Below are 13,012 nucleotides of genomic sequence, written 5' to 3'. Positions count from 1 at the left end.
TCAGTTTGTTGATTTAAATTTACTTGTTCTTTATTTTAAATATTGTATTTGTTCCCGTTTTGTATTTTTACTTTAAAATAAGATATGTGCAGTGTGCATAGGGATTTGTTCATAGTTTTTTTATAGTCCAGCCCTCCAACGGTCTGAGGGACAGTGAATTGGCCCCCTGTGTAAAAAGTTTGGGGACCCCTGTCATAGAGGAACACACATGCCCATGTCACTTAATAAACGCTATGTTCTAGGTATTTTTTTTTAAACAGACGTGACTCTTGCGCTACCGGTAGACAGCACGAATGTGGCTCACGGAACACAGAGCATAATCTGTTGACATCAGCTTCTCGTGATCATAGATCAGCTTTTGCAGGATCACATTTCAAAACTCTGTCCGCGGCATCAGGGAGCGCCGGAAGCAAGCCGGCTGAGACCGGCCGGGACCTCGGAGGAAGGGCGCAGCAGAGACGGGAAATGACAGGCACAGCGCCGCGGCTCGGAAGGCACGCAGCCAGGGAGGTGTGAGCAGTCCCCTGAGACCACAGCCACGCGGAGCCTTGGGGACGGGAGAGTTCAGAAACCGGAAGCAGAAGAGAGTGCAGAAAAGTGAGCTTCGTTCTTCAACTGCACAGGACAAAAGGCGAAGAATTTGAAGGGAAACTCTCCGCCAAGCCCCGGGGGGCGTTCTGTCCTCTGCTGGTCGGGAGGAAACAAAGACCAGAGCCGCGGTGAACAGCCCCGCAGGCGGCGGGGACGGGCGGAGGCTACCCTCCCTCGTGGGGAGAAACCACAGTAGACAGGCCACCCAGCCTGACTCGGCTCGGTCCCTGTTCTGAACGAAGGTGAGTGGCCCTCACTGGTTTCTGATCAAAAACCTACAGGCCTGCTCACCACTAAAACGCTAAAACCTTCCGCCAACTAACACAATAGGATGAGACGCGCGTGGAATCCAAGACGTGGAGTTAGCTCACAGACACAGACTTCTGAATGACTATGATAATAAGTACGTTCAAACGATACATAATGAGAATGTGAACTTTTCCAGGAAACTGTCATGGGCTGAAAAATAAAAGACCTTCTAGAAGAAAAAGAAAGCGCAACATTAGAATGGAAATCTAAGTGCAGGTTTTTAACAGCAGATGGGGCCGGCGAGCATAAAAGGGCTAGTGCACTGAAGGTGGTAGGTGAGTCACATCAATCCAGGCCCCAGCGTGAGGAGCGAGACCAGAAGGACAACGTAGCAGGTCAGCTGTACGCGTCACCGACGTCCGCAAAAGGACAGGAGAGAGAGAAGGAGGCGAAAGCAACATCTGCAAGGAACACAGGCCAAGAACTTCCCTGCTTTCAAACGAATGAAAGACATCAAGGCACAAGTCCAAGAAGCTTTAAACCCTGACTGGAGGCCCCGTATACAGAAGCTCTGGCCCACCCCAAAGTGCGGCAAACCCAGGGCAGAGAGAGAAAGCCCTGACAACAGCCCAGGACAAAAGACCCAGGACCGTCCGCGAGCCGCCAAGCCTATGACAGCTTTGCCCTCCAAAGGACGGAGGGAGGTCAGAAGTAGGGAAAATGGCAGAGTTGTTTTTTGAGCAATGAAAGAGAAGACCTTCAGAAGGAATTCTATTCAGAAGGAAAGCGTCCCTCAAATGTGAAGGTGAAATAAAGACACGTGCAGAAAGAAAATGTGCTGGCAGCAGTAAAAGAGGTGTTGGCGGGGAAGTGTACCCAGGATGCATCATCCCTCCCCCCCCAATAAGGAGACCTATACCTACAGTGCACACAGCTTGCACCTGACTTCATGCTGAGTCTCTATATATTTAGGAGATACTTCAGAATGCATATGAAGCGATAAAATATCCCCTCAATTTTTTGAGAAGCATTAGGGCATACTGCAAAATGAATAGGAAGCAATAAAGTATCCCCTCAATTTTGTGAGCAGTCTCGTTTCCTCTTCAACCGTCCTGCCAATAAAACTACAATTTTTGTCTCCATTCTCCAGACGAGGAAACGGTGGCCCCGGCCACATACAAAGGAGTTTAATCTCAAGGCTGTTGGACCCCAGAGCCTGAACCCTTCAACACTGTTGCTGTCAAATTTTCTTAGTGACTTTCAACAGGAAATTATTCTAGGCGTATATGATTTCAATAGGAAATGGTTGACTGAAAAAGAAGTATTGCATCAGTGTTTCTTTCCTAAGACTCTCAGGATTATAAAAGCCCACCTATTATTGACAACAAAGGCTGGTTGCTATCCTTAATAAATGTTAAATTTACAAACAATCAAGTGTTAATGAAGCGTTTGCAAAACAAGGAAGTGACCTCTGCTTCCCTGCCCACGCTATTCTGTGACTTGTGTTAAGAGGAAGGAGATCTTCTGACCCATTAAAGTACTTCCCATTCATAAACTCTTAAAAGGGTCCCCTTCCTGCCAATGCTGTGGCACTTGGACTATGGGCAGATTATTTAATTTTTCATCAGCATTTCATAACCAACCTTTATAGACGCAGCCATATAACCAGTGCTCCATTATCAAAAGCAAGGAGCCGGCCCCCACCTCGCCCTGAAGCAGGGAGCTGGGGGCTTATTAGTACTACTTGGTTTCCCACCATTGAGACTGTCAGCTACCAACAGGGGAGCACTGACTACCTTCTGGGCACTGAGCTGGCAGGTGGATGCCATTCTTCACTTACCACGTGGCCCTCCCTCTGGGCTGGAAGTAACCAGAGGGCCCTTCCCCCCATCCGTCACCCCAGGGACATTAGAATTCTACCACCCAGTCTGCCTCCAGCAGGATTTTAATGCATTTCAAAATTCCTGAATGCCAGGGGCCGTCTGCAACAAATAAGTAACTAACTGTCACCCGGGCAGGAAAGAGAGTTCTTCCTCAGCCCTACAACCCAGTGTCCTTGAGTGGCCTCTTCAATAGCTGTTGTTTTTTTGTTATTTTTAAGATTTTATTTATTCATTTTAGAGGGGGGGGGGAGAGAGAGAGAGAGAGAGAGAGAGAGAGAGAGAGAGAAGGGAGGGAGGAGCAGGAATCATCAGCTTTCATATGTGTCCTTACCAGGGTTTCGAACCAGTGACCTCAGCGTCCCAGGTCGACGCTTCAACCACTGTGCCACCACAGGCCAGGCAGTCTGCTGCAGCATTGGCCTGCGACCCCTGACCTTTCGCTCATTGGGAAAGTGCTTTTCTCTCGTCCCCTCAACTGGCCAACACTCAACTGCCCACTCTACTCCCGATCCCGCCTCAGACACCTTCAGTATGACATAAAAACTCATGTCTAGCCTGAGCAGGTGGTAGCGCAGTGGATAGAGCCTCGGACTGGGATGCAGAGGACCCAGGTTCGAGACCCCAAGGTCACCAGCTTGAGCACAGGCTCATCTGGTTTGAGCAAAAGCTCACCAGCTTGGACCCAAGGTCACTGGCTCAAGCAAGGGGTTATTCGGTCTGCTGAAGGCCCATGGTTAAGGCACATATGAGAAAGCAATCAATGAACAACTAAGGTGTCTCAATGAAAAACAAATGATTGATGCTTCTCATCTCTCTTCATTCCTGTCTGTCCCTGTCTATCCCTCTCTCTGACTCTGTAAAACAAACAAAAAACTCATGTCTACTATTTAATTATAGGCCCACATATGTTGCTGGTTTCTTTGTTCGTGGTTGCTTCTGCCTCTTTCTCTCTCTCTCTCTGTCTCTCATCGCAAGTCTGTTTCATTCGTATGAAAGAATAACTAAGCCAAGGGGAGTGATAAGTGACCAGAGACGTAGAAAGCCTGGAAAATATCTTGATTAACATCCTTATGGTTAAAAGAGAAAGAGCGGCCCTTTACACAGACTGGGCTCTTGACTTCTGACATCTGTGGATGCCGGTGACAAGTCTCGGGCCAGGCTGACTGTCATTTGGTTTTAAAGTCATTCCTTTTATCCTTTTCTGGAAGCTCCTATTCCTCTGTCATCCTCAGCATTTCACCATATTACAGCCCCGGGTCCGGGTGACAGACACACATCTTTCCTTTCCTTCTGGAAACTTCTCCATCAAAACGTCTTTCAGGCTGTTTTTTGCTATTGTTCCTTTTCAGCCAATCTTTCCATCTCTACTTCGGAAACTTTTTTCATACATATGTTGGAGCCTCTTAAGCTTCTCAAATACTCTGTTATACTTTTCATTCCTCTCCATCTCTTTACTGCACTCTGCTTGAATTTCTCAGCCCTGCTTTCTTTTTTTTTTTTTTTTTGGTTCACCAATTGCATCTGTGTCCATCTCCAGTTCAAAAACCAAACCTGTTATTGATACTTTCATTTCAATGAGTATTTTTTATCAACTAATTTTCAAACCAGACTCATTATTGTTTATTTTATGATTTAAACTTATTTTATGCCTATTTAAATTTTTTTCCAATTTATTGATTTTACAAGGAAAGAAAAACATTGATTTGTTGTCCACTCATTTATGCATTCACTGGTTGATTCCTGCATGTGCCCCGACCAGGGATCAAACTCGTAACCTTGGTGTAAGGGGATGATGCTCTAACCAACTGAGCTACCTGACCAGGGCTATATGCCTTTTATTTTAAAGACCTAATTATGCTACTATTTGTGATGCATTAGGATAAAACCATCAATGGGGTGAATCTTTTGCAGCATTAGCTTTTCTGATGGCATTTCGAACTTTCTGTTTCAGGCTTACTCTGAGTCACGTTTTTCTTACCCTCTTGCTTCCTGTATCAAGTGCGTAGTGGTCACCCCCCAGCCCCCAGCCCTCTCCCCAAGGGCAGAACCAGGCTCCTTACTGGAAGCCCGGAGCCCCAGTCCCCAGGTGAGACTTAGAGATGGCACCGAAGCAAGTGACCGTGCCAGCAGACACACGCCCCACACACTGGGCGCGCTCCCTACCTCCCTCTGCGGCTTCCCGTAAGCCCAGCCCTGCACTGCAGCTGCGCCCACCTTCCTCACTTCCTGTCGGGGGCGAGTGAGTCGGGGGGGGGGGGTGCTCCTACGAATGGTGCTTTCGGTCCTTACTCCCCCCACAGTCAGTCTCCACAACAGCTCTGGGGGTTTACAGAGCCTGCCCAGCAGAGAGAGCCCAAGTCCTCTGTTCACTGCCGAATATTTCTAGACCGTTTCTGACCCCAAAAGGTTTCTATCTTCTTTTTTTCACTTCAGTCAGTAATTTCATTATGTAGTGTTTATATTGCTTTTATCATTATACTTTGGAGCAAAATGAGTGGTTCAAATCTTAACTCACCACATCATGTGTCTTACGTGTGATTCATATTGATACAATACCGTGGACATATACTATTTATCCTACTAGTCATAAAATATATTTATAAAAGAGCCCATATTTTTTAAGCTGTTCAGACTCAAATCAATGGAAGTCCATCATTCGAAACTGCCCACAAGAGTATATTTATATGGACTTATAAAAACAAATTCAAAGAAAAAAAAATACAAGAGGGAATAATCCTAACCGCCCTGCAATTTGGGCCAATTTCAAAGTTATTGCCCCAAATGTTCAAAACCCTTTTATATTTTAAAGCTCTACATACAAATAAATAGTTTTATAGCAAACTAAAATATTGTGATGAAAATCATCTAGCAATTCATTCCGTCTTACAGTTCTGTTACCGATCACTGTGCCAGCACTGAGTATTTTTAATAGATTTCTAAAGATTTCTGGAGAAAAAATGTCAGATATTTAGTGAAATCTATCAAGACAGCATTCCTTTCTATTAATCACTGCATTAAAACCAGAAGCAGAGACACAAATCAAGCCCTAACAGATATCACTTGCATTTATATTCCCGAGAGCAACATATCACCGGGCTACAAACTATTGATTTTATTAGTCTTTAATGTCTATTTTTCACACACATCTCCTTCCTCCCGGAGATAATTACTCTTGCTTTGTATGAACAGTGCTCACGCACTATTGACAATACTGTTTTAAATAGTAGTATAGAGAAATTTTGTTCAGAGATAGTGCAGGCTGGGGGCAATTCGACCAGGGTCAAGTATCACTAGTCTATTCTGCAGACCATACTGTTATCTATAAAGTACTGGTACAAGGGGTGAGTGATACATGTTGGCTATTATTCATTATCGTGGCAACTTGCCTTAGTTTTTGGTGAGATACATAAACTAATAGAGCTGACCCAGCAGTTTGCCAAATTGTATCACTCCTGAATTTGTTTCTAGACCCAGGGTCACAAACTCAGGCTTCGGCTTTCCAAATTAAAACAGAACTCCAGATACAAGCGTCAGCGTCAGGGCCGCTTATTCCACAGACGCCTTCCACGGCCGCGTATTTAACTTTACAGGCGTGCTTTAGGGACATTCTTTTAGAGGAGAAACACAAAGGCCATCGTCTTGGGCCCCACAGAACCCAGAACCTGGCTAAACAACAATCCGATGATGGCCAGAAGAAAAACAACTGAAAAAGAAAAGCTTTCTGGCGACACGCATCGGCGAAGAAAACGGCCAGGCCCCAGTGTGTGTGTCCATCTTCCACAACCTATTTCAACAGAGCTGCTTCCCCGCTATCAGAAACCGGGGTACAGACGGCACTCCGGGAGTCGTGAGGTGCGGTGACCGGGGTACCGGCGGCTGAGCCTGCAGGTGGAATCCCCTGCACCCGCCGCCAGCATCCCTGGGCTCACACTGAGTGTGTATCCCGCCAGCATCCCAGGGCTCACACTGAGTGTGTATCCCGCCAGCATCCCAGGGCTCACACTGAGTTTGTATCCCGCCAGCATCCCTGGGCTCACACTGAGTGTGTATCCCGCCAGGATCCCAGGGCTCACACTGAGTGTGTATCCCGCCAGCATCCCTGGGCTCACACTGAGCGTGTATCCCGCCAGCATCCCTGGGCTCACACTGAGCGTGTATCCCGCCAGCATCCCTGGGCTCACACTGAGCGTGTATCCCGCCAGCATCCCTGGGCTCACACTGAGCGTGTATCCCGCCAGCATCCCTGGGCTCACACTGAGCGTGTATCCCGCCAGGATCCCTGGGCTCACACTGAGTGTGTATCCCGCCAGCATCCCTGGGCTCACACTGAGTTTGTATTGGGGGCCTGGCACTCTGCCTGGGCCCGCTGAGAGTCTGTGAAGTCCCACAAGTGAGAGCAGGGGCGGGCGTCACTGTCTAGACCTGTCCTTATTATAGGTATGTACACTTCCGGAAGTTCACGAACCTCAGGGGACCTCTCATTCCTTTCCCGTAAAATGGAGATGAGAGAATTTACCGACAGGGTTATTGTGAGGAATAGTCACGTTCTAAGAGCCTACCCAGCCTCCGGGGCCACGGGAGTTTGTTTAATGTAAAAAAAAAAAAAAAAAAAAAAAAAAAAATATATATATATATATATATATATATATTAGTCACTTTGATTCTTAGTTTCCTCCTGTCCAAAATGGGAAAAACATCAACTCATTGACACGTCTCAAGGGTGGTTTGCCCGATCTGTTTCCTTTTACGAAGACCTGATCACTTCCGGAACCAAGTGACAAAAATTAATGAAGGTCGCATTATCAGTCCAAGGGTGCTGATGTGAGCGCCTATGTCTTACTGTGTCTGCTGTGAAGTTTCATCTTACTGTGTCTGCTGTGAAGTTTCAGGTGTTCGTTCTCATTATTTCCTAAGAAATACAATGTGTCTAAGGACCTATAGTTACGACGTTGTCTACAATACCACTTAGTTTTAATCGATGCTCAGTCTGTTTGGTTGATTAACTGAATCCGTCCCTAATGGGAGTTTATCACACAGGGTGCTCACACCAGCCTGTCTGACCGGGATGTTCTGGTTTGTGCCTTCTGAACTGGATTCACTATTAACAAATGTCCTCTCCAAAGGGCCTCACTCATTTAATCATCTTACTTCTAAAGCAGTCAACATAACATACAGAGGGAGTATGTCCAAGCTCACATTTCAGATTATGCCCATTTTATTTTGATAACTGCTTATTATTTGAAAATGTCACATATTTTTTTTCTTTGTTTCCATTTCTCTATGATACATGGGATGTACTACAAAATTATATTATTTGAGAGAAGACATGCGATACTCTATTATGTATTATTCTACATGGTTCCATATGCTCCTTAAATATACTCGTGCAAGGCCAAAGTTGAGGGCTGCTTGTGGCCTCCATGTTCCATAAACATATGGTAGAAATAGTATTCGTTCTATTAAAATAATAACAAAGCCACTCAGGGAAGCATGTTTCCTCTTTATTCACAACTCTTCAAACTGTTGTTGTTGTAAAGCAATATATTCACGTTGGTGGGATTTAAGTAATTATAAAATGTTCCTTCGTGTAGTCTCCTAACACCTGGCTGTTTAAATACACTCACAGTGTATTTCTACTTTATTACAAGTACTGAGCAAACTGGTGTCAACTGTGTCCACTCAATAAAATGTAGACATACATGGAAATAGTATATGATGGTGTTATTTTTACAAATAGTGCACGACGCTGAGACCAGAACTGGGTAATGTCAAACAAGAGGTCACGTTAAAAACGTATTGAGAGACACAATTCATGAAAAACCTAGAGAGGGATTCTCTTTTCAGTGAGTCTCCTGATGTAGCCGGGAAATCCATGTGTCAGTTCCACTCTCGGCTAAAAGCATCAACACTAAAGTAACAGTCCGTGCCCCACGGACAATAGATTCAATAAGTACTACACAGAACAAATACGACTTTTAGACATCATTTTCGCAATCTAATCTATTCCTAAAAGTCTGTAATCAAGGCAGCAGTTTTAAATACCAATCCTCCAGCCCTCGTTAATTTTAACATCTTCAGTTCAATCTTCGGGCCTCGGAATTTTCACTTTCATTTTTCTATATGGCTCCCATTACTCGTGAATGTCAGCAGAAGAAAACGGATCTGGCGTGCAGCTAATTATCTATGTATATAGTTTACTTTGTCTGAAGCAAGGTCTCTGCCGATGCAGGGCGAGCACAGGACTAAATACGAGTGACAACGCAGACAAAAAAAAAAAGTAGCCGCCGGTCTCCGGATTCTACCCCAGGCTGTCCCTTTGTGTGACTTCCTTCCTTCCCCGAGGGTCCCCTCCAAATCACATGCCCAGGTTCAAATGAAGAAGAATACGGTGTGGATTTAACCCACAATGTCAGAAGACTACAGTGTTGAGACTTTTTAGAAAAGCACTTAGAAGGTAGAGGGAAAAAAAAACAGTTCTGAAAGAATATTGGCACCGTGTTAGTCTGTTTTCCTAACCTTTACTTAATTTGGTTGAAAAATAGAATTCTATTTCTCTAAAGGTCAAAAATCAATCATCGTTTCATCAAACAACCCAAACAGAAAATCATTGGCGTCATGTTCTGCTTTGACTTAAGTACTGGTATCAATAGTTCAATAGTCTGTAGAGGAGAAGTGGGAGGGACTTGTGGGGGTGAGACATGGTGATGGACAGAGAAGTGGGAGGGACTTGTGGGAGTGAGACATGGTGATGGACAGAGAAGTGGGAGGGACTTGTGGGGGTGAGACATGGTGATGGACAGAGAAGTGGGAGGGACTTGTGGGGTGAGACATGGTGATGGACAGAGAAGTGGGAGGGACTTGTGGGGGTGAGACATGGTGATGGACAGAGAAGTGGGAGGGACTTGTGGGGGTGAGACATGGTGATGGACAGAGAAGTGGGAGGGACTTGTGGGGTGAGACATGGTGATGGACAGAGAAGTGGGAGGGACTTGTGGGGGTGAGACATGGTGATGGACAGACTGGACCTGGGGTGGCGAACACACTATAGTACGGAGATGTGTCACAGAATTGCGCACCTGACACCTGCATAATTCTCTTAACCAGTGCCACTCCAATAAATTCTATAAAAAGAAAAAAATAATAGTTCGAAAGAATGATAGTGTTTTGCACACCAGACTTCTTTTCATTGGCAGTAAATCAGCACATTGCTTACGTTTGGCTTATCTTCACGACAACTTTGACAGTGGGTAAATTTAAGCGCACTGCCCTCTGACTTAGAGAAGATAGAACTTTCTAGAATAACCTGCCTTAAGCGGACACCGTCAAAGTGAGTGGAAAGCTGTTCAACATAGTTTCCCTGGGAGATTTTTATTTAGGATTTAAAAGAGAGATTCAGACCTGCAGTTCCACAAAGCAGAATGGGAATGAAACAGAAAAACGTATTCCTGTTCTCAAGGCTATGATACACTTAAAAGGCACGTAATGCGGTTCTCATCTACGCTCTGTCTGAAATAAGGAGACTTTGCTTTGGAAAGGTGGTGGCGAGGACCCCATTAAAACTGAGTGAGAGTTCTCAGAGGGAGTGCTGTCTCTCTCACCCTCTTCTCACCCCGGTCACTGCAAGACCCACAGTATTACTGCGACTCACTTTGTTTTGAAATGCAGTGTTCATTCATGTATATACTGGGTGACCTTCCGCTGACCATGGTCTCTCGCAAGCTTGTCCTGGTGAAAACGAAGGGACGGTGGGTCCCCGAAGAAAGATGTGGGAGAGAATTCACGGGAATCTTCTCCATCAACTAAGGCTTTTCTCAGGTTGTAAAGATTATACCTTGCGCTGGTCAGGTAATCCTAATGCAATTCTGAATTTGGTAAGAAAAGAATTAAATCCTAGAATTTATTGCAACAACTCACAGCCTCAAATTGCTTCTATTTTCTCCTTCCCAGGAGCCCTTCCTTCGAATTAACCTGTCAGAGAGCAGGAGGGCATAACCCTGATTTATTACTAAAAGCACAGTGAGACTTAAGCTGGAGGGATATTATGGGAAGGGTCCTAAAAAAGAAAGAAGACGTTTGTGTTTCAATGGACAAAACCAGACAGCGAAGTCGTTCACTAAATATCTAGTGTTGACAGGCTTTTAATTTGCCCTTTTAGCCAATTGGACCCCAAGGATTACAAAATCTTACTGTAAACTTCAGATAAGCTGATCATTTAAATGATGCATGGGAACTGACCGGGTAGCTGACTTCCCAACCAGAGGCCCCCAAAGGGCTCAGATACACCAGAGAATTGAACACATTTACAAAGGATTCGTCAGAGAGAAAGCCACGATCCAAACTTCTAAAATAAACAGGTAACTCCACATCTTTAAGTTGATGACCACATATAATGTTAATGAATATTACTCGGTTTCAGGGATTTTAAAAATTCCCTAACCTCTATATGACTCACTACATATTACAACGTAATACCGATGTGTTATTTCAAGCTGTAAAGACTAAAAGAGAATTTCAGGGAAAAGAATCAGTTAAGCAGGACAGCCTTTTCATAATGGGGTCCTTTCGAAACACTCCAGTGTAACGTTAATGAATAAATTCTATTTTCAGATCCTCTGATTTATGTAACTTTCAGTCAAAGTATTTTAATAATCTTCTAGGGTTGCAATTAGCTTGACATATGGTTTTGGAAAATTTCATTCTTCGTAGTCAAGTTGTGGAATAAAATTACTGTTTATGGCACAAAACACACACACACACACACACACACTTTAGCTGTATTATCACACTAAATATGTTGGATATCCACAAAGCACCAAGGATTAAAGCTACCTTAACATTTTTATGCCATAATGGGGACAATATGTGCATCTTACCTCAGTAGCAAACTGCTGCAACCCCCCAATATTAATCGGTCCCTCCTCAGTGGCACACAGATTGCATCCACCCACACAAAGATCGGAGGTCGGACACACCATTCCACAGGTCAGACCAAGTGGGTTGTCTGAAAATATCATCTTAGCGGCTCCATAATAGTTCTGCCAAAAGAAAATAAAATTGTAGTATGTCACAAAGGTATCTTAAACACTCAAATTATGACTTCCTTTTTTTTTTTTTTTCCATTAGGTAACTAGGTTGAAGATGAAGACACATGGAAGATGCAAAGCTTACAGTCCCGTCTACTATCAGGGACCGTCAAGTGAAAGCGGACAAAGTATCTAACGTCTGGGAGCATTCCATAAGTGGCATATGAATAAAGGCACATTTGATCAAGTTTGGAAAATTGGAATTTAAAACATAAATGTTTTTAAATGGTTTTCCTCACAAGGTATCTAACTACATCCTGCCATAAATTCCTTTTATTTTTAACAAAGGTAAGTGAAGTATATTGCTTTAAAAAAGCTTAAAACCTAAATCTTAAAATACTTTAAAAAAAGAAAAGAAAAAGAAAAAACAGTTACACTCAGGTTAGCCTCCATTTAACTCAATTAGAAGCAGCCAGGGCCCTCTTCCTCTTCCTTTCAGCTGACTTTTCCTGGGATACTAGGTACTATGAACTCGGTGCTGATAACCACCTTTCAGAAGCCTACGAGTCATCAGAGATGCAGACGACACCCCGTACCCCAGGTGGTCCTGGGCCAGACCGTGATGAGTTCGCCGGTCACCACTCCCAACCGCCCATTGGACTCTTACAGAAGAGCTTAGAATCCCATCCATTTTATTCAGAGTTTTTGGAATACAATTTGTCCAGAAATTGTACTATATATATATATATCTTTATTGACTAAGTAAAGAATAATTAATAAGTTAAGTATGTTGGGGCCATTTCTTCCTCTAATTGAAAGTGAGATTTAGACCTGACCAGTCATTCTCAAAATTGTCAAGTACCTCAAAAATAAGAATCATTTGAGAAATTGTGTCAGTGAGGGGACCCCAAGGGGACATGCGAACTAAATAAATGTACTGTATTGTTCCAGACAAAATTCTATTTCAGAAAAGAAGAATTAGGTTAAAAAAAATTAAGGAAATCTGAATAAAACTGTAGACTTAATTAATACTAATATATAAATAATGTTTTGTTAATTGTAATGAATGCTATAATGTCAATATTAATAATAAGAGAAACTACAAGTGTACACGGGAATTCTCTGTACTGTCCGTAAATATAAAACGGCTCTAAAAAGACATTTTTAAAAAAGAGATAGCAGAATGTACTTACCAATATGAAACTAATGCACTTTTTAACCTTTGACTTTGTTTAAAATGCTTTTGAAGTTCTTTGAAAACACACA

The 13,012-nt window shown here is 43.7% G+C and overlaps 1 protein-coding gene across 2 annotated transcripts in view; it reads right to left on the bottom strand.

Moving 5' to 3' along the window:
• The window catches only part of DPYD (dihydropyrimidine dehydrogenase), a 673,084-nt gene that overhangs the window by 477,632 nt on the left and 182,440 nt on the right, over positions 1 to 13,012 (bottom strand). For both annotated transcript variants that reach the window (XM_066352595.1, XM_066352596.1), the window contains exon 5: positions 11,597 to 11,758. In XM_066352595.1, the coding sequence (XP_066208692.1) occupies positions 11,597 to 11,758 (162 nt within the window). The remainder of the gene's footprint in view (positions 1 to 11,596; positions 11,759 to 13,012) is intronic.

Source organism: Saccopteryx leptura, chromosome 11, assembly GCF_036850995.1.
Source record: "Saccopteryx leptura isolate mSacLep1 chromosome 11, mSacLep1_pri_phased_curated, whole genome shotgun sequence".
In the NCBI taxonomy this organism is placed as follows: Eukaryota; Metazoa; Chordata; class Mammalia; order Chiroptera; family Emballonuridae; genus Saccopteryx; species Saccopteryx leptura.
This window is presented reverse-complemented; position numbering and strand designations above follow the sequence as displayed.